At 42.5% G+C, this 21,715-nt stretch overlaps 2 protein-coding genes and 1 long non-coding RNA gene across 4 annotated transcripts in view; 1 reads left to right on the forward strand and 2 right to left on the reverse strand.

Annotated features, from left to right (window-relative positions):
- Positions 1 to 6,159, reverse strand: part of LOC126594462 (G-type lectin S-receptor-like serine/threonine-protein kinase At1g67520) — a 15,566-nt gene extending 9,407 nt beyond the window's left edge. The window contains exons 1-4 of one of the 2 annotated variants that reach the window (XM_050260801.1): positions 4,786 to 6,159; positions 4,497 to 4,661; positions 4,198 to 4,385; positions 3,916 to 4,126 (exon numbers count right to left, since the gene is read on the reverse strand). In XM_050260801.1, coding sequence (XP_050116758.1) covers positions 3,916 to 4,126; positions 4,198 to 4,385; positions 4,497 to 4,661; positions 4,786 to 6,016 — 1,795 coding nt within the window. In that variant the 5' untranslated portion in view covers positions 6,017 to 6,159. The remainder of the gene's footprint in view (positions 1 to 3,915; positions 4,127 to 4,197; positions 4,386 to 4,496; positions 4,662 to 4,785) is intronic. The other variant, XM_050260810.1, reaches the window with a different exon arrangement.
- The window catches only part of LOC126594446 (G-type lectin S-receptor-like serine/threonine-protein kinase At1g67520), a 36,862-nt gene that overhangs the window by 10,531 nt on the left and 4,616 nt on the right, over positions 1 to 21,715 (reverse strand). The window lies entirely within an intron of this gene.
- On the forward strand, positions 7,069 to 9,621 carry LOC126594517 (uncharacterized). The gene is made up of 5 exons (XR_007613313.1): positions 7,069 to 7,431; positions 7,512 to 7,610; positions 7,713 to 7,781; positions 8,572 to 8,633; positions 9,310 to 9,621. It is a non-coding gene; the product is annotated as an uncharacterized LOC126594517 (long non-coding RNA).

A 21,715-nucleotide genomic window follows, 5' to 3' on the forward strand; every position in this document is an offset into this window, starting at 1 on the left:
CACCCGGCCGTAGAGTCTATAAGTCTGTCAATAAGAGGAAGAGGGAAGCTATCTTTCGGACACCCTTTGTTTAGGTCGGTGTAGTCAACACACATTCTCCACAAGACCTTTTGAAGCAAAAGACTTTCTTTGGTCGGATTTTTCTTAACAAGGACCACATTTGCTACCCATGTCGGGTAATTGACTTCGCGGACAAAGCCTATGCCTTTGAGTTTTTCAACTTCTGCTTTCATTGCCTCGTATCGTTCAGCGTCATAAGATCTTCGCTTCTGTCTCACCGGCTTGATCTTGGGGTCAATACTCAAACGATGACAGATGACATCGGGAGAGATGCCTGGCATGTCCTCGTATGACCAGGCGAAGACTTCAGTGTTCTCTTTCAAAAAAGATATCAATGCTAACCGAAGGGGTGGTGACAATGTGGTGCCAATCTTCACCATGCGATCTGGATAATCTCTTGAGATAGGTACCTTCTCCAACTCTTCAGCAGGTTGGGCTTGCTGGGTGAAAGAGTCATCTCGAGGATCATCGGGTTGATTGTTGCTATCAGGAAGATCCAAGTTCGCTTCATCTAGGCTGGTCTTTGTGACTTGGTCATGTACAGACAGGGTTTCCTTGGGTCCGGGCAAGTGTTGTTGCTTAACTGAAGTGTTGTAACATGATCGTGCACTAAGCTGATCTCCTCTGATGTAGCCGTTGCCATGGGGGGTTGGAAATTTCATCAACAGCATATGCGTGGATACCATAGCCTTGAGATCATTGATGCCTGTGCGCCCAAAGATGACATTGTATGCCGTTGGGCAGTCAACCACTAGGAAGTTAGTGGTAATGGTAGCCGTGTAAGGGCCTGTACCAATAGTAAAGGGTAAATGTATGCTCCCTAAGGGTTGCACAATATCACCGGAGAAGCTTATCAGAGGAGAAATCGAGCGATCGAGCAAGTGTTCAGCTACACTGAGTGCCCTGAAAGCTTCGGCAAACATGATATTGACCGAAGCCCCTGTGTCTACGAGGATTCGTCGAACATCAAAGTTGGCTATGTGAGCCTCCACGATCAATGGGTCGTTATGAGGGTAGATGATGCCTCTTTCTTCCTCAGGGTAGAAACATATCGGATCCCAGTTAGGCTTTTGATACTTCCCTCCCCTGATGTCTTCCACGTGAAACACTTGGTGACCAGGCCTCAGAATTCGTTCACTGTTTTTCATGGCCCTATTGGAAGATTCAGATATGGGTGTGCCGCCGCTTATGGAATATATGACATTCACATGGCGTTGGTTACGGTTATCCCTTTGAGGGTGAATGAGGAATTGATCAATTTTTCCTTCTTGTGCCAAAGCTTCAATACGATCACGGAGGATGATACATTTCTCGCTATCATGGCCGTTATGCTCATGGTAGCAACAAAACATGCCCGCGTTATTCGGGGGCGTGTAATCTGGGTGCCTCGGCTTTGGCTTTGGTATCAGGTGAGCTATGCTGGGGTAAATGGCCGCGCATGTGGCATTCAAGGGTGTGTATGTCTCATACCTTGGGGTAGGGGGTATCTTGACGCGGGTTTGACCCACTGCATTGACTGCCTGGGGGCGAGCGTTATTGTGGCGATACCCTTGGTTATCGGGATAGTGTCCCTTACTCTTTTTACTGAAATGAGAGTGGTGAGGATGGAAATCCTTCCTCTTGCCTTGAAATTGATATGTCTGTTGATTCGGCGAAGCATTATGCAAGGCATGGGGAGGTGCCACTGCTGTTTGGAAAGTCGAGGTCTTCTCATTTAGGTGAGTCTGGCTTCCACCTCCCACTTGTTGATAAAGGATGGTTGTAGGGGGTTTCTCCTGATATGTCTTTGCCTCGGCGGAGGCATGGTTATAAGCCTGCGCCATCACCTCATAGTAAGTCTTCCAAGTATTGGCATTTATCATGTATTTAAAGAAACAATCACGTAGGCCTGCCGTGAAGGCTTTGAGGGCAGTCTTGTCGTCTGCCTCGGCACACCGGGAGTATTCATGGCTGAAGCGGCCAGCATACATACGTAATGACTCGTCTGGCTTCTGGCGGATAGTGTACAGGTCATCTGCAGAGTGCAAGCGATCGGTTTGGAAAATGTGTTGGGAAACAAATAGTTTCCTCAATTCCTCAAATGAGTCTACCGTCTCAGGTGTAAGACGACAATACCAATTTAGAGCTCCGCCAGAGAGGGTGGAGGGGAAGAGAAGACATCGCTCTTCGTCGGTGTGCATCCGGTATGCCATGGTGGACTCAAAGAGGTTAAGGTGCTCAATCGGGTCCTCTTTTCCAGTATAAAGTTGCAAGCCAAGCTTTTGCTTTGTCTTTGCTTGAAGGGGGGTGTTGAGGATCCTCCTTGTAAGAGGGCCAGGCCTGGGTTGGTTCCAGTCAGGTATTTCAGCCTGACGTTCAGCCTTCAACTTGTTTACTTCCTCAAGAAGTTGTAGGACAAGGGGGTCCTGAGCGGAGTTATGTGCCACTGGAGCTTTCTTTCGTAAATCTCCATCTCCTCTTGGAATTAGGAAGGTTTGATCAAGGGCATGTGATTTTTCCCTGGACTCGCTGTACTGGCTTCCAGGGTATGTCTGTCGGAACACCTCTGAGTCCCCTGTACCCTCATGTCTCTCTAGGACTTGTTGCCCCTTCCCCAAATTGGTGGCCGGCTTGGGCCGTGGCAGGGGACCGAGTCTCTCAGAAATCCTTGGGTCATTAATCTTTGAGCTTATATGGATGGAATTCTCTCGACGTTGCTTCAGGAAATCCCGACAATCGCGAAAGACGGCTTTCGATCCTTCTGCCCCTTCAGCAAAGAGGTGTCTCCCTCCACTTCTCATGGTTCGGGTCGAAGCAACTGGGTTAAGAGAAGCCTCATGTTGATTATCAAGTCGAGGGGTAATCTGTTCCCTATCAGGGATATCTATGTCGAATGCATGTGACCCTCCATGTTGGAGGGCACCCAGTTGATGGTTGACTTCCACGGGGGCAACAAGCTCGCGTGTCTGAGCTTGCCTAGCTTCGTGGAGTGTCTCGAAGAGCTTCTCATATTGCTCCTGGAGGACCTCATTCCTCATTGCTATCTTGTTGTTCTGAGCTTCCAACTCATCGACTTTAGCTTGAAGAAGAACTCGTTTTCCTTCCTTCTTTCGTTGTTTCGCACTATGTGCAAGGGGGGTGTCATTCTGTGTGCTGTGGCTTCCTTCGCTTCCCATGTTGGAGAGGGATGCCTGGTCAAAAGAAAGTGTACGAATGATAGAAACCAGCTTGACACAGCTGAAGAGAGTAGGAATAAGTGTCGTTTCCCACAGACGGCGCCAAATGTTGATGCACAAAATCAGCGAAGACTTTGGTACAACAGAAAGTGTCAGGTTTTGTGACCTTCGCTTGTTTTCTTCGGTCACTAGTGAGGATAAGTACGTAAATGAATAGAGACAGAGAAGCAAACACAGGATGTACGTGGTTCACCCAGATTGGCTACGTCCACGGAGTAGAGGAGTTCTTATTAGTAGTGAAGGGCTTACACAAGTACAAAGGATCAAGCTCTCAAATTAGTGAGTTCTTGTGAATGATTTAACACAAATGGCATTAGGCAATATTGTGGGGGGATGACCCCTATTTATAGAAAAACTTGTAGCTTTGTCACATTGACATGTGTCATGTTATGATTGGTTCTTGATGTTGACACGTGCTGCGCTCTGATTGGCTTCTAATCTTAACACGTGTCGAGTAGTGATTGGCCTCCTGGTCGGAGGGGAACTCTTCTGGGTCCTTGACAGTATAGCGTTGGCCGGTGCTCGGTAGTTTCGGGATTGGTCAAGTATGGTACAAACATATAGCATGGTTAGCAAATTACAGGTGCAGGGGAAGGCAGAAAAAGGGAGTCTTTGGATTTGAAAGGAGTTGTGGACAAACCGAAAAGAAAGGCGTCCAAGCTTGCATTCGTCAGGTACTCATAGATCAAAATCTTCTCTTCTCCTTGAATGCAACAACCAAGAATCCGAACAAGATTTCTGTGTTGAAGTTCAGCTATAAGTGTAATCTCGTTCCTTAATTCTTCTAGTCCCTGTCCCGAATTTCTTGCTAGTCTCTTTACTGCTACCTGTTGGCCATCTGGTAACACACCCTGCATTGTTATAAAAAGTCAGGTACCAATTTTCAGATAGCTTTTCTTTGATAATTCAACGTAGATTTTACCTTGTAAACTGGTCCAAAACCACCCTCTCCGAGCTTGCTGCCAGATGAGAAATTATTCGTTGCAGCTACTATTCCAGAGAAACTGAACATCTGAAACTCCTGGCCTATACTTTTGCCTAGTTTGAGCCTGTGTACATTGCCGATTCTGGTAATTTGAGATCTCAACTCATTTAATCCTTGCTCTAGGCCTGCCCAGTTTCGATGAATGCAATAGTATCTAGAGTTATATGCATGCTTAATTCATAACTATGTTAGCAACTTAGCAGTAATGAAATCCTTTATGATTCTTAACAACTTACCGGTGTGTTGCATGAATCTACGTTTGATTTTCCTTATGTAGCACAAGTAACCTAAAAGTAGCACTGTCACAGAAAGTGTAATGCTTATGATAAACCATATCCACCATTTTTTCGCTACACTTCCTGCTGATCCGATTTTTTTTCCTTCTTCAGTAGGAGTTCCATCTAGACCAACCACAAAATTAGCATTGTACTCGAAGAAGCTGTTGAGAGACAGCGTATGAAACTCAAAACATCAAATTTAGGGCACAAATTATAGAGTAGGAAGGAAGAATGAGAAGATGCATACCTTTGCTACTATTCCTCGCTATAGTGAGGATATAAGTAAAGCCAAAGTAATCACTCTCTTCAAATTTTGCTCCTTCCATCATATACACACATCCAGTCCCATTTTCGGTATACAAACTTTCATATCCGATACAGGTGCAGTTTCTCCAGCAGACAGCATGACAATCACTAATAGCCAAGCTAGTATCATCATCAGCGTATAGGAATTTGACCGCAGCAAAATAACCTCTTATCGGCACAAACAGCTCAGAACCGTTCCTGCATTCTGTAATCTTCTCCTCTATGCACATTGCATCCGGATAATTCATGTTCAATTTGCATGGACCGGTAACTGTGCTCTCCCAAGTAGTCTTGTTTGGGGCTAAAACGGACTGCGAAATTTGCCCCTGTAAACTCAGTTCCCACCTTGAATATGTATAAGTATTTTTCACGGAATAAGAAAAGTACTTCTCCTCTTTGCTTGAAACAAAAGTAAACTCAAACAAATCTACCCTTCTTGTCAATTCAGGGAATCCTAGAAAACTACCATTTTTCCATACACCACTAGTCCAGTACACATCCCCTCGCCGCCAGATGACCAGTTGGTTGGCGGCACCAGGATCCACGCCTAGCTTGAAAGCGCCTGGCTCAGGGACTTGATCGCTCAACCATGAAAAAAGTGTCCAATTCTGTCCTGTCTTGAAGTTCATGCCTAATTTCATTCCGGGCAACAATGTGTTGGTCGGATGATCAAAACTTTGCCATAAAACGCTTCCGAATGCTCCATTGGAAGCAAACTCTTGTAACACAAGATTTCCAGTGTCTTGAAAAGAGGCAGTCACATTACCTGAAATTGTTTGATTGGAATCTGATACAGATATTTCCCCCCCACTGTACCCAATCTTCAACTTTCCCTCACTATCCAATGTGAAAACACCCGATGAATCGCTGATCGGAGTTTTAGGGTTAGCCAACCACACTGCATCTGGATGACTTGGAAGCCTTGTGTAAAATATGCCCAAGTAACGATCGCTGGTGGCACCGGAAGCACTTGAAGTTCCAGGACTCAAGAACCCTAGCTTGAAGAAACCGCCATTTTCCGAAACAAGAAAATTCTTATCTTGATCGGCTAGCCGTTGCCCTTGCTTGAGCAGTACAGGAAAATCTAGGGTTTGTGCATGAGAGGAAGATAAAAAATACTGCATACAGAAACATGCAAAAAAATTCAGAATTAGCACAACATTGAGTCTCATGTTTTCTGTATGTCTCTGTGGAGTTGAATTTCACTCCTCTCATTGTCTCAGTCTCCATTTTATTGCAGCCATTTGTATAATTCTACCAGCACGGTTGACAGTTTTGACCTTTCATTTTTTTTGTTGACTTTTTCTTCATTTTCTTCGAAATTATACAGTTTTCGCTACGTATTTTTTGGGCCATTGACTTGAATTATGCACAGTCCTTTCCGAAGGTTCGTGGAAATAATGGGAAAAAAATCCTTGGACCAACCCCATCGTCTTCACACCGTAGGAGCTACATGCAATTGGTGTTGAAATTATTTCGATTTCTGACTTCCGATTGAATATGAATTTAATTCCTAATTTCTGTCCTGTCTTAAAAATTCATTCCTAATTTCATTCTGGGTAATAATGTGTTGGTTGGATGACCAAAATTTTCCCATAAAACCTTCCAAATGCTCCATTTGAAGCGATTTCTTATACAATTACATCTACATCTTATACAATTACGTCTCAAATAAGATTAAGAGTGGGCAGAAGCTGTTGAGTGTGTTGGAGCAATATTAGAAAACATGAAAATAACACAAAAATTCCATTAATAATAATCATAAAGAAATTCACAACATCAATTTATGTATGAGATTAATATAAACAACTAGAGAGAAATTTAGAAAAACTGACAAACTTGGAGATTGAGGCTTACATAAATGCAATGTCCTAAAGACAGAATTTCGCCCCTACTCTTGTGTTTATAGTTCGTTAGACGTCCGTCTCCTAGGATTCAACAATCTATAATCCGAAGTCAAAGCACTTCAATCTTCGGACTCTAGCAAACTTTATATATTCCGTACTCTCAAGACATGACTCGAAATTTGACTGACTAAGAATGAGAGAAATAAAGTGGGGAAACCCTATTTCTCAAGAATAAAAATTAACCCTAATTTTCTATATTTAATACCAATGGTTTCATGGGTTTATATAGGATCCAAATTCTACTTATTAAATTGTAACACCCGCCCCCTAATTATAAAGATTTATGTTTGTAATTACCCCTAAATGTTTTAAATATATCAATTTCATCCTTTTTGTCTACCAAATCAGGATCCAAAGCATTGGATCCCTTCCTTTCTAAACCTGCCACGTGGCAGCACCCCAAGCAAATTCTCCTTCTTCTCTCTCTGTCCCCCTCTGTGAACCTCTCCTTTCTTCCTTTTTCTTTTTCGTTTTCTGTCTTCCTGTCTCTCCTTGTCGGCTCTCACTTCTCTCCCTTCTCTGCACCGCAAGCACACACGCACAGGCACACGAGTGTGCGAGGAAGAACCATCACCCTTCACCATCTCGTCCTGCTCTCTCTCTCTCTCTCTCCCTCTCGTTCCCACGACCCCAGAAAACCGGAAAAGGGACTCCGGCGAGATTTTTCAATCTTCGATTAGGTAAGCCCCTAATTATCTCTATTTCGTCCTTGAATCTTGCTGGAATGACTTTTAAATTAGATTATTTCTTGATTTTGGAGGTTTTTAGGACGAAACCACCACGGGTGTAGGCACACCCATCTCCGGCGACTTTCGAGAGAATTTCCGGCCAAACCACGGCGAGTTGGCCGGCGTGCAAGGTATCAATCTCTTCGTCTCGTGGAGTACTATAACTTTCCTTTTTGTTTCACTCAATTTCATTGAGTATTGAAGAAATTATACTCATTTGAAATCTTAACCAGTTTCCGGCGACCTCCGAGGCTTTCGAGGCAATTTCCGGCCAAACTACGGCGAGTTAGACGTCGTGTGAGGTATCATTCTCTTCGTCTCTTCCAGGGCTACAACTTTTATTTTTGTCTCGCTTGATTTCGTTGAGTAGTGACAAAGTTATGGCCGTTTAAAGTGGGGTAGTTTTCCGGCCGAATTTCCGGCCTTCCCTCTCGACAAACCAAGGCCATCCGGCCTTCCCTTTCCCTTTCCCTTGGGCCTTAAGCCCGTTTGTTTTAGCCCAAAACCCTTTCCCTTTCAGTTTTTGTTTTTATTCTTTTTGTTTTAAAACCCCAAAGGCCTCGGGCCTTATTAAATGGCCTTGGGCCGGTTTTGATTTAAAGGGGCTTAAAGCCCTGCCCTAGTGAGGCCTTAAGGCCTTGTGCCTTGTGTGTGTGTGTGTTTACCCGTGCATGTGTGTGTGTGTGTTTATGCATGCACATGCATGCCATGCATGTGTGTGTGTGTGTTTGGGCTAAAGCCCAAACCCCAATTTTTCCATCCTAAACCCTTTTAACCCAAAAACCCTAGGTTCCTAAAATCTATTAAGGCCTAACCCATCCAACCCAATTCCCTTATTTTATTTAGTTCAAAACCCAATAGGTCCTAACCCTATTTAACCTAAACCCTAATCCGGATTTCAAGCTTAAAACCCATTTGACCTAATTTGACCGTTGATTCCCGGTCAACGTTGACTTTAGGGTTGACTTTTCGGGTTTTCGTCCGGGACCTTTCTTAGGGTAATTCGACGTTCTGAATCCGTTTATGACGTCCGTTTTCCCAAATTTAATTTCTATTACATAGTTTTATTAATTGGACCATTTATGTGCTTAGGGGCGATTATCTGTGGCGTTCCTTCTTCGATAGGTTGCGTGGCTCTTCGGCGGCTAAGTACTGTGAGTGGACCCCTTCTAAAATGCATGTTTAAATAGTAGAAATGCATACATGAAAGACATGATTTAATGATTACGTTTCATGAAACGTTTTGAGATAACATGCTTACTAAGGCTAGTTTGAATTATTACTATTTTTCCTATAACCCATGTTCTTATAGAATATCCGATGGATGACGATATGATATTTAAAACATGTTTCGAACACCTCTTTATAGTATAGATGATGGATGACTTTATACTATGAAGTTGCTTTTCAATATATATATGTTCAGTGGTTTTGTACTTACCTAGTGGTCCTTTCCGCTACGGGACGTAGGGATAGATTCCGGTCCGTCCCGGGCGACAATTTGGTGTTGGCATAGGGCCTGGAGGGTGTTTCCTCTGGCATTTAAGACCAGGGACAAGGAGCCGGCATGGGGCCTGAAGTGTATTTTCCTCTGACTGTCTGCTCAGAGACGGGGAGCCGGCATGGGGCCTGGGGGTTATCGGACAATTCACTAGTGATTATTATATATGAGTTATGATTTGAGATACTGCACATAATGCTAGGTTTCGGAAAACCTATGTTTATCATTATATATGTGTTTTCATAAACCTAGGGGTTAGTACGTTGATAACTGTTTTATTATATATATATCAACTTGGTCCACTCATGTTTGTTTTGCGCCCCCTTCAGGGCTTAGAATCGAGGCATACAATCTCGGCATCAAGGCACTTCCGCATCGGCGTCTTCGAGTTCTTTTGGTGTGGGACCCATTCCTTTGTTCATCAAATTTTATATCGTTTTTTTTTTTGTATTCTAGTTAGTCGTATGCTTTGAACACGTTCTTTAAATGCTTATTCTTTAATATTTATAAGTCTTAGTTATCCTTTATTTTCAGCAATTGCATCAATAAATGGCTTTCGTCACCCTCGGGTGTCGGCCAGCACGTGCCTATCCTAGTATTCGGGGAATATCGGGATCGGGGCGTGTCATAAATAGATATAACTTTTCATCTATAAATATACATCACTTATTAAGGGAATACACCTAAACATAACCTTTCTAAGACATTGGTTAACACTATTTTTCATTTAATTATTAAAATTATATATTACAATATTTCATATTATAATATATCATTTCCAACAATCCCTCACATGAATGAAAAATTAGGAAGAATTTGAGAGTACATGTGGACAAGAGATGCATCGGGAGATGTGTCTTTTGGACTTGAACCTACCCTAGTGAATACTTATCGGATTTACGCAGTAGATGTGGAAGATCTTGAACTGTTCACGTCAGCAGTAAACCAAGACAATAAGTAACACATCACTTATCCTAATATATTACGGTTCATACGGTTGTGTTCATTTTGGTTCTGAATAAATCCCAGATTCATGAGAGTTTTAGAGAATTTAGTCATCTCATTCTCATAGAAGCGACCAACTTCTACTCTCATATAGGTGACCACTGATTAAGAATAGTCTATTCTATTCCTCTTATTTATAAGATATCACCGTCATTAAGTATAAATATACACCTTAAAACTTATGCAGACATCACACTTCTTCCATCATATGAATGAGGTATGTAGTGTGTTAACTTCTTTGAATCATTCCCAACCAGTTTGCCTATTGAACTTAGACCATGGGATCTCCAATCAACTAAGTTAGGTTTCCGTCCGGCTGATCCATTAGTTATGTTGGCTTTAGCCTCATTCCCCTCGATGATCAACTTACTCTCTAGTCAAACCTTTAATAATTGGATCCACCACCAAGTTGACTATTATTAATGGTGTGCACAATCCATCTTATGAAATTATATTTCATACGAGAGTAGTTGTTTGACATTGTTTGAAATGTCAAGTCCCAAAAATTATATTAGGATTTACTTACTAAGTAATTTGCTAACACTAAGCACTTGGGTAAACTCTCACACATTTAAGATATTTGTAAGAAGGTCTCTAACCTTGTTATACCTTAAACATTATTTATCATAATATATATTGCTTATTATCTCTTTTATCTTGCAAATTACTCTTTTCAATTTAATCATTCTACTTTGTCCTATTCGACAAACCATCACAACGTATAAAGTCAATATGCTTTATATCTAGATTATCCAGTACACCTCTAATTGAGGATTGATTTCCGTATGTGATTGCATGTATTTCCACTTATGTACTTTGACTTCATACTGTAAAAAATTCAATTAGTTAGCATCGTTGAATTCATCTAGTACATGTGGATGCTCTAAGCTATGAATAACACAACCCAATAGCTATGTACTTTCAATTTTATATGCTTACTTAATAAGCATGACCTTGTCTAATTCAACTATGCATGCTTACTTAATAAGCTTTTTTTTCAGTGTCTCGTCATTCCTTTTACGAAAGACCCCTACACTTTAACTTATTGGTGGCCATAACATTTCCCTATTCTCGGAAATGCACACTTCTTTAGAGCAACATGAAAGTATGCACACTTTTAGTGAGGTCCACAAACTAACTATCCAAACACTGACGTTGTTCCTCGTTTAAATAATTTCAAGACTTAATCTTCTCTCAATTATGGCCTCTTGGTATGTCTATCTTCTAAACCAAATTCCAGTGCCTTTTCATTAGATGATGCTAAGCGGTGCATCGTCTCAACTACCCCAAAGACACAATTCGGTGAAAGAAGAAAGAAATTCACAACATCAATTTATGTATGAGATTAATATAAACAACTAGAGAGAAAGTTAGAAAAACTGACAAACTTGAAGATTGAGGCTTGTATAAATGCAATGTCCTAAAGACAGAATTTCGCCCCTACTCTTGTGCTTGTAGTTCGGTAGGCGTTTGTCACCCAGGATTCAACAATTTATAATCCAAAGTCAAAGCACTTCAATCTTCGGACTCTAGCGAACTTTATATATTCCGTACTCTCAAGATATGATTCGGAATTTGATTGACTAAGAATGAGAGAAATAAAGTGGGGAAACCCTATTTCTCAAGAGTAAAAATTAACCCTAATTTTCTATATTTAATACCAATGATTTCATGGGTTTATATAGGATCCAATTTCTACTTATTAAAGAGATGTAACTTTTGATCTATAAGTATATATCACTTATTAAGGGAATACACCTAAACAACACTCTAAGAAATTGGTTAACACTATTTTTCATTCAATTATTAAAATTATATATTACAATATTTCATATTATAATATATAATTTCCAACAAAGTGCATGCTTGGTTGCGGTACTAAGGATTTGAATAGGTTATGCTCTGCCTCTTAGACACCCACATCACTAATCTGATTGTACAGGCCCATCAACACATGTGAATTCCATCTTTATTAGAGATATGATACAAATATGATATGTAAATTATGATAAGAGTATCATCTCAAAAGACTATACTCAAATTTGCATGAGTTATAAAAACGTCTATTAGAAAACCTAGTTGACGACACTAGGAAGACCTAGTCTTTCAAAATCCCCTCAAATATTAGTTTGACTAAACCCAACTTAATTTACAAATTTTTCTTTTAGTGACCAAATCTAAACGAAATTACCAATTCTTAAGTTTAGTCTAAAAATTATCAAATGGTGTCGATTAGTTCAAGAAAACTGCTCAAATTTGTTTAAATTCTCAATTATCTAATGATTTTGATCACAAGATCAATACAAAAATACTTGTTTTTTGTTTGATCAAAGAGACAAAGTTGGGTTTTGCATTTTTTTAACGAACTCCACCTATTCTTCCTGGTGGTTTAAGCACTACCCAAATTTTTTTCATGTCAAATTTTTTCATACGGGTAGGTTTGAATGTTTGCTGAAAGATCGACAGATAGAACTGTGAACACGAAATTTTCCTGAAACGAAAGAGACAAGAACAACGTGCATAAAATATTATTTGTATTTTGATGATTTTGGGTTACAATCTCTCTCAAATTTGATCATCTGATTCGATCTCCATAAGGTGTGTATTTCTGGATGTGCGATTGATCCAAGGGCCGTCGGGGCTTGATCTTGGAAGAACGATGAACGAAGAACGCTTTCTTCAAGGGCCGTTGAGGCTTGATCTTGAAGGTGGATGATTGTTGATCCAAGAGCCGTCGGGGTTTGATCTTGGAAGAACGATGAACGAAGAATGAAGAACGAAGAATGCTTTCTTCAAGGGCCGTCGGGGCTTGATCTTGAAGGTGGATGATTGTTGATCCAAGGGTCGTCGGGGCTTGATCTTGGAGGTGGATGATTGTTGATCCAAGGGCCGTCGAGGCTTAATCTTGGAAGAACGATGAACGAAGAACGCTTTCTTCAAGGGCCGTCGGGGCTTGATCTTGAAGGTGGATGATTGTTGATCCAAGGGCCGTCGGGGCTTGATCTTGGAAGAACGATGAACGAAGAACGAAGAACGCTTTCTTGATTCTTCGGGAACCTGGATGCTTGAGAACTTCGAAGTTTCAGAGCTTCAGAATTTTGCCTAATGATTTTGGTTCCTCCTAAATGAATGAAATTGGCTTCTATTTATAGAATTTTCCAAGGCCTAATTTTGAATATAATATGCCAGATGAAATAAGTCATTTCTGCCAGGTGTTGACACGTGTCCTATTTGCTGACTTTTCTAACTTATTTCGATTTTTTTTTGTTTAGACATACGCCACGTGTAAAATTTATGTAATACATGAGCGTCGAAACTTTGATTTATCGGTCAACATTTATTTACCGAAATTTCGATGTCTACAAATGCCCCCACTTCAAGGCGTGTCGTATACATGTGCTTGTCACGTGTAGAAGATGGGTTTTGAAGTCCCTTACTGTAGATGTCGATCCAATGGCTATCGAGGCTTGATCTTGAATTGGGCTGGAGATTTCTTCAAGGGCCGTTGAAGCTTGATCTTGAATTGGGCTTGAGATTTCTTCAAGAGCCGTCGAGGCTTGATCTTGATGGTTGAATTTGGACCACAAGGAGTTTCATGTGGTAGATGATCTTTGGCTTTGGTAGTAGATGAATTGGCACGTATTTGTTTTTGCGCTTGTTGACTTTCCACAGCTTTGATCTTGAACTGGGTTTGATTCAAGGGTGGTGGACACTTGATCTTGAATCGGACTTGTGATTTCTTCCAGGACCGTTGAGGCTTGATTTTTGAATTTGGCTGAAAGCTTCTTCAAGGGCCGTTGAGGCTTGATTCTTGAAGGTTGACTCGAACACATGACAAGCAGGCACGAGGTGAAGCTGTTGGTCTGTTTCTTTCTTCAATCTTTCCGAGTGCCGACCAATTGCTTTCTTTCTACTTGTCCCGCAGGCAAGAGCAAGGGTAAAGGAAAAGCATGCCATGAGATATCTTTGCTTTCGACTCTGATGATATGAGGTACTTTTGCTTTTGAAGAAGTTGTGGATGAATCATCACGTGCTTTGTTGTGCTTGTCTCCACATGCTTCAATGTATCATTTTCCTTTGCCTTATCTATTCCTCTGAGAGAATGTGGCATCTTCTCGAGTTCCTCAGTTCAGACTCCTTCTGCTGAGTTGACTGTGCAGGCTGCATTCTTCTCTGCTTGTTTCTTCAGGCAGATATGGCAGCTTCTTGAGTTCCTCAGCTCGGACTCCTTCTGCTGAGTTGACTGTGCAGACCGCATTTTTCTCTGCTTGTTCCTTTTGCACGTTGTCTCCACATGCTGCAAGGTATCATTTTCACTTGCCTTATCTGTTCTCCAGGCAGATGTGGCAGCTTCTTTTGAAGTACAGCAGTAGTGAAAGACGAGTAGTCGAGAGTAATACCATGTAAGCAACCAGGTAAAGGTTCCAGGTAGTCGATTCCTTACCCGAGTTTGAGTGGAGGTTCCGACATATTGTTTTCTTTATCCTTGTCTTTGTAGGTAAGAACAAGGACAAAGGAAAGGACGGGAGAAAGCATGATATGAGATACTCTTGCTTTCTACCCTGGTGATATGAGATACTTTTGCTTTGGTGTCATTTGTTTGCAGAGGTACCCCAAGGAATAAGAAACACTGAGTGACTCGAGAGGCTTCGTTAGGAAGGCATTCTCGGAGATGAAGAAAGGTTCTCAGAGATGAAGAGAGGTTCTCGGAGATGAAGAAAGGTTATGTATGTCTACCTTGCTATGGAAGGTGAAGGTGGACAGTTATAGGAAGTCTTTTAATACCTGTAGAGGTACTATTCTTTCATTCATGTCGGCAACCAATGCGTGATTGATCGGTATGGCTTTACGTGCTTTCTTCTTTATCAGAAATTTTCAACAAATTGTCCGTAATTTCCGCCAAGTTGAGTGTGCATGTGACAGGTGTTGACGAGGCTGAAAAAGATTGGCGCTTCTTCGATATCTGAGATCGGCGCTTCGACAAATTGCCCGTGATTTCCGTAAAGCTGAGTTTGCGTGTGACGGGTGTTTGATGAGGCTGAAAAGGACTGGCGCCTCTTTGATATCTGGGATTGGCGCTTTAACAAATTGCTCGCGATTTCCGCAAAGCTGAGTTTGCGCGTGACGGGTGCTGACGCGTCTGGAAAAAAAAAAGATGCTTATCCGATTTCTGAGCTTGCCTCTTCGATTTTTGAATTGTCATCTTCGAATTCTGAGCTCGCCTCTTCAATATTTGAAATCCCGTCGAGTGTTGATTTTTATAGAGGCACACAGTTCGTTTCAAAGCACACTTGAATTTTCGCTTGTAGAAACTCCCTTCTTGCACTTCTAAGATCTTGATTTGTCCGACCTCTTCTTTCTTCAACACCTTTGAAAATGTCTGGACCCTCCGACTATCGTTTTGATTTGAACCTTGGTGAAGAGGTAGTCCCGCCTTCTCCAGACAACATATGGCGCTCATCATTCATATCCCCTACTGGTCCTCTTACCGTTGGGGATTCGATGATGAAGAATGATATGACCGCTGCGGTGGTGGCCTGGAACCTTGTGACTCCCAAAGATAACAGACTACTTTCCAAGCGGTCTGATGAGTTGGCTGTTAAGGATTCTCTGGCTCTCAGTGTGCAGTGTGAAGGTTCTGTGTCTAATATGGCCCAACGCCTATTTGCTCGAACCCGTCAAGTTGAATCATTGGCGGCTGAAGTGATGAGTCTCAAACAGGAGATTAGAGGGCTTAAGCATGAGAATAAACAGTTGCACAAGCTCGCACATAACTATGCCACAAACATGAAGAGGAAGATTAACCAGATGCAGGAATCTGATGGTCAGATTTTACTTGATCATCAGAAGTTCGTGGGTTTGTTCCAACGGCATTTGCCTTCGTCTTCTGAGGCTGTACCGCGTAATGAAGCTCTAAATAATCAACATTTGGTGCCTTCTCCTCCTGGGGTTCCGTCGAGTGATGAGGTGCCAAACAGTCAACCTCTGACGTCTCTTCTTCCTAGTGCTTCACTGAGTGGTGAGGCTTCACACGAGCAACCTTCGTGAAGGCTCCCTCCTGTTTGTTCTCTTTTTTTTTTTTTTTTTTTTGACTGATGTAAAAATGTACATTTCTGTAAGTTTTCAAAGAAATCAATAAATGAGCCTTATTTCATTCTTTGTGTGTGTGTGTGTGTGTATATATATATATATTTAGTGCCAAAAGCATAAAGATTATTATTTTTTAATTATTATTATTTTTTTTTTATTTTTTTTTCCTTAATCATGATGCACCCATTTTTTCCACATGGTGCCAGACGCACCAAAAATCAAACTTTTTTTTTAAAATTATTATTATTATTATTTTATCATTATATATATATATATATATATAAATATTTTGCCTTTAATCATGGTGCCAGATGCATCAAAGATCAAAATATTTTTTTATATACATTTTTTGGCCTTTAATCATGGTGCCAGATGCACCAAAGATCAAAACAATTTTTTTTATCATCATATATATATATATATATTTTATGGCCTTTAATCATGGTATTGCCCACCACTTCAAAACTTTTATTTTATATATATATATATATATGTATATTTTAGGGTGGTGGCTGACACCATCATTTTTTTTTATTATTATTATTTTTTTGCTTTCAGTGCTGAGTGCACCAAAATTTTTTTTATTTTTTTATTTTTTATTTTTTTCATGCACACATACATACATACGTACATACATATACATATATATAGGGTGCGGGATAGAAGCTTGGAGGAGGAAGAATGAGGAAGGTGGCGCGCGCCGTTGGTCTGGAGGCAAACGGAGAGGTTTCGAAGTTGGGCAGGGACCATGCCTTTGTACTTGGAGGAAGGGAGCTTCCGGGACTCGACCTCGAACCCGTCTGTGGTGCCACTGTTGTTGAGCTTTGAGTAAAGAAGCGCATTGCTCGTGCTGATGTTGCCGATGTGGTCGGGGAGAATGATCAGCCGGGGAGAAAAAAACTGGGTTGCTGCTTCCATTTCACCGTTGCACCACTGTTGGGTGGTCTTGATGTTACCGTGGGTGAGCTAAAGATGAAGGAGATGGAGCACGACAAGGGGATAGAAGCTTGGAGGAGGAAGAATGAGGAAGGTGGCGCGCGCCGTTGGTCTGGAGGCAAACAGAGAGGATTCGAAGTTGGGCAGGGATGGCGATGGACTTGGCAACAAAGGCAGAGGAAGAAGGAGTGCCTTACCGTGATCCGCCAGCAACCCTTCATACATCGACATCACCTCATCGTCGGTCTTCTAGCTGCCGGTGGACTTGCCGTTTCCGAGGTCACTAGTTTGCTACTCCCTTTTTGTTGTTAATAGAGACGAAAGTGCACGATGCGGTTGCTGAGCTCACAGACGGTGGAGAGAAGGCAGAGAGGATCCTCGTTCCATTTTGACAATGGTGTGGATTGGTGTGCCCAGCTGCATCGCCTGGTTCATCGACTTCGAATCGCTGCCGGAGTTGGCGAGAGGTTGGAGTGCTGGAGATTCCGGTAGTTCTATCGGACCCGCGTCTTGTCCACGTACTCCTGCAACGGCATGGCTGCTGCTTCTTCAATGGAGGATTTTCTCAACGGCGGAGAGTGGGGAAGATGATCCAGAAGGCGGTGTACTGCAGTCGGTGGTCTAGCAAATAAAGAGGAAGACACTGGAGCAGATGAAGCAGGAGGGGTACTGAAAAGTCCACTCCCAGCTGAAGCTGTAATGGTAGCTGCAGCAGACGTCTATGGGGTAGTAGATGTCCTAGGGGTTCCTGAACTAGCAAACAATTTAGCAACGTGTGTTAATGGTTGCGACGTTGCAGGTAAATGCAAAGTTGGATGCACCTTCTTAGCAGCAGCTTCTTGCCTAGCTGTTTCCTGCCGATTAGCCTCGAGAAATGGATCGTTCCCGTACCCTGGACGGTGCTTATTAACAAGATAGGCTGTTTTCATGGACACAATGTACTGATGAATACTCTTCACCTTAGCTGCCATGTGAACGAAAGAATTAAAAAAATGCATATTTGACATGACTTTTGGAAGAGACTGCAACAATGAGGATCCATCATTGGCTGGGTTCCTCTCAGAGTCTAGAAGCAGCTACTCTAATTCCTCAATCCACTGGCGACACTCGACAAGATATTTCTCAAATCTTGCAACTGTTTGCCGTAGGAACGGAGATGGTTTCCTCGGAATCCCGCTGTAGAAACCAAAAACACTATAGAATTGGTTGTTGGTTGACTACTTGAACCTGGTGGTACTGTTGGTGTTGTGAATTGGAAGGTTGCATTCTTTGCAAAAAATCGCTCTGTCCTGCTGGCAAAACAAGGAGGCCTTTCTTTTCTTTGATTTCTCTAGGAGATGTGAGGGTGGAAAGACACAGCTGGATTCTCGGTGTGGCCCGTGAGGAAGTGGGAGAGTGTGAGCTGCTGGGCCGCACCGTGGGCCGAGGAGAAAATGGGGAAAGACAAGCTGGAGCTTGGGCCCTGATTTATAGCTGGGCCAAGACATACAAATATATATATATATATATATATGTTTCTTTTTCTTTTCTTTCCCTTTTTTTTTTTAAAAAAAACACGTAGTAATCACATATGTATTTTTTTTCTTGTAATGAAATTGACTTTCACATTTTTTTTTTATTTTGATGTGACTGAACTCGAAATTGAATGCTCGAGTTGCCTACGTACCCTTCCAAAGAAAGAGATCAAGTCAAAACGTAGTTCAAATGAGTGATGAATTTAACAGTGATTTTGATGATGATTTTGCCGTACACAGTTTATGCTCTTGCGAGCCAGGAGCTTTGGTTCGTGCAGTTTAGGCTCGTGCGAACAAGGAGTGTTGATGCCGTTTGCAGTTTCAGCTCGTGTAAGCAATGAGCGTTGGTATCGCCTTTTATGCTCATGCGGATCAGAAGCGTTGTGCCATGCAGTTTAGGCTCGTGTAGGCGAGGAACTTTGGTTCGTGCAGTTTAGGCTCGTGCGAACAAGGAGCATTGGTTCGTGCAGTTTAGGCTCGTGTGAACAAGGAGCATTGGTGCCGTTTGCAGTTTCAGCTCGTGCAAGCAAGGAGCGTTTGGTGTCGTTTGCAGTTTCAGCTCGTGCAGACCAGGAGCGTTGGTTCGTGCAGTTTAGGCTCGTGCGAACAAGGAACAATTTGTGGTTCGTCAAGTAATCCGGGAGAGTTGTTCCTCGCAATCTTCATAGCAATGAGCCTTTACTGAGTAGTTGAAGAAGTCTTCAGGAAGGAAATCGTGCATTGTGATGGCAATGGACGATCTTTGTGTCGCAATTTCATCATCTTCAACACGTTCACGTTGCTTTGAAGGTTGACAATAGCTATTTTGCCCCCTTTCTGATTGGTGGACTTGTGGAGGAGACGTATGATTCTTGTGTAATTTCTTAGGAGTGACTTGAGTCCATCCTTCAACTTTGCTTGTCTTTGAGGATGCCCCGGGAAGTTGAGGTAAAAACTTTGAGTAGGAAGAGCCAGAAGTGATGGTGGTATAGTTTGACTTCACCACATCGTCAAGATCTAGCTCGATGATTCCTTTCTAGGCCAGCTTCATGATGAGATCTTTCAGCACGAAGCACTTTTCTGTCGGATGACTGATGAAGCGGTGGAATTTACAGTACCTTGGACTGTCGGTGCGATTCATCTCTTCTGGCCGTTTGCACTCAGGCAAACCGATCACCTTCTTTTCTAGCAAGTCTTCTAACATGGCAACCACATCAGAGTCGGGGAATGGATAAGTCTTATCCTCAAGCTCCTTCAAAGTGCATCTACGCATCTCTTGATCACGTAAAACTTCGGCTTGAATCGCCTTACCTCGTGTAGGGATTTTGACGGGAGCTGTGTTGACCGTCATTGCTTTCTTGGTGGATTTCCATGCAGCCTTCTCCACCTTTGTCTCAAGAACTTTGTCGTTCTTGTAGTCAGCGACCGGTTCCTTCTTCCCATGATGGGTGATGCTTAACTCCATGTCATGGGCGCGGGTGGCTAGCTCTTCGAAGGTCCGTGGTTTGATGCCTTGAAGGATGTATTGCAAATCCCATTGCATGCCTTGGATGCACATCTCGATTGAAGAGGTTTCCGAGAGTCTATCTTTGCAGTCGAGGCTTAGAGTGCGCCATCTGTTGATGTAGTCAATGACCGGCTCATCTTTCCATTACTTCGTACTTGTGAGCTCTAGCATGCTTACAGTGCGGCGGGTGCTGTAGAAACGGTTAAGGAATTCTCTTTCCAATTGCTCCCAGTTGTTGATAGACTCAAGCTCTAGGTCCGTGTACCATTCAAAGGCGTTTCCTTTTAGTGAGCGCACAAACTGCTTGGCGAGGTAGTCTCCCTTCGTCCCCGCGTTGTTGCAAGTTTCGACGAAATGTGCAACGTGCTGCTTTGGGTTTCCTTTTCCATCAAACTGCATGAACTTTGGTGGTTGATATCCCCTCGGCATCTTTAGGGCATCAATCTTCTTTGAATAAGGCTTTGAGTACAACCCGGAGGTATTTGAGCTCTTTTCGTACTGTGCCTTGACGGTGCTGGCGATCATCTCCTGCAGTTGCTGGATAGAAAGAGATCCCATGAGTGCCGCTGCTTGGTCTGGCTCCGGCTTCACATCGATATTCTCCACCGAAGGCTCTTCTTCTTCGCCATCTTCTCTCTTTAGTGGATCATCCTTTGGGTCGGGATTCTCACCGTCTTGTGGCTCTAGTCGGCTGACGAGTGCAGCGATTTGCAAGTCTTTTTCTTCAACAATCCGTGTTAGCCTTGCGATCGCTTTATTCATTTGAGCCAGTTGTTCTTCGATGGAGGTAACGCCGATGGTCATGACTTGTGCAACCAATAGACGTGACTTTCCTTTAGACATCCAGGATGCTGACGAAGAACGTTGTTGGCTGTTTTGGGATGTCATCTTGTGTGCCTCAGCAGCATACTTCGGTGCCCCCAACGAGGTCAGGTTGATGACAGACTCGTACCTTTGATGCTCCCCTTGCTCTTTTAGCGGCACCAACTTTGAAGTGGCATGTTGAGGAGCGGTTGTGGAGCCAATGGATTGTCTGTTTGCGGCAGAAGTGCTTAGGATCCTTCCCACAGTGGTTGTGAGAACGGCTTGTCCCTTGCTTGATGCCATTGACTTTGAGGTGTGTTTGGATTTCTTGAACGGAGAAAGAGATGAGAGGTAGAGATTATCCCACCAGGCGTGCCAAATTTGTGAACACGAAATTTTCCTGAAACAAAAGAGACAAGAACAACGTGCACAAAATATTATTTGTATTTTGATGATTTTGGGTTACAATCTCTCTCAAATTTGATCCTCTGATTCGATCTTCGTAAGGTGTGTATTTCTGGATGTGCGATTGATCCAATGGCCGTCGGGGCTTGATCTTGGAAGAACGATGAACGAAGAACGCTTTCTTCAAGGGCCGTTGAGGCTTGATCTTGAAGGTGGATGATTGTTGATCCAAGGGCCGTCGGGGTTTGATCTTGGAAGAACGATGAACGAAGAATGAAGAACGAAGAATGCTTTCTTCAAGGGCCGTCGGGGCTTGATCTTGAAGGTGGATGATTGTTGATCCAAGGGCCGTCGGGGCTTGATCTTGGAAGAACGATGAATGAAGAACGAAGAAAGCTTTCTTGATTCTTCGGGAACCTGGATGCTTGAGAGCTTCGAAGTTTCAGAGCTTCAGAGCTTCAGAATTTTGCCTAATGATTTTGGTTCCTCCTAAAT

Source organism: Malus sylvestris, chromosome 2 (assembly GCF_916048215.2).
Source record: "Malus sylvestris chromosome 2, drMalSylv7.2, whole genome shotgun sequence".
In the NCBI taxonomy this organism is placed as follows: domain Eukaryota; kingdom Viridiplantae; phylum Streptophyta; class Magnoliopsida; order Rosales; family Rosaceae; genus Malus; species Malus sylvestris.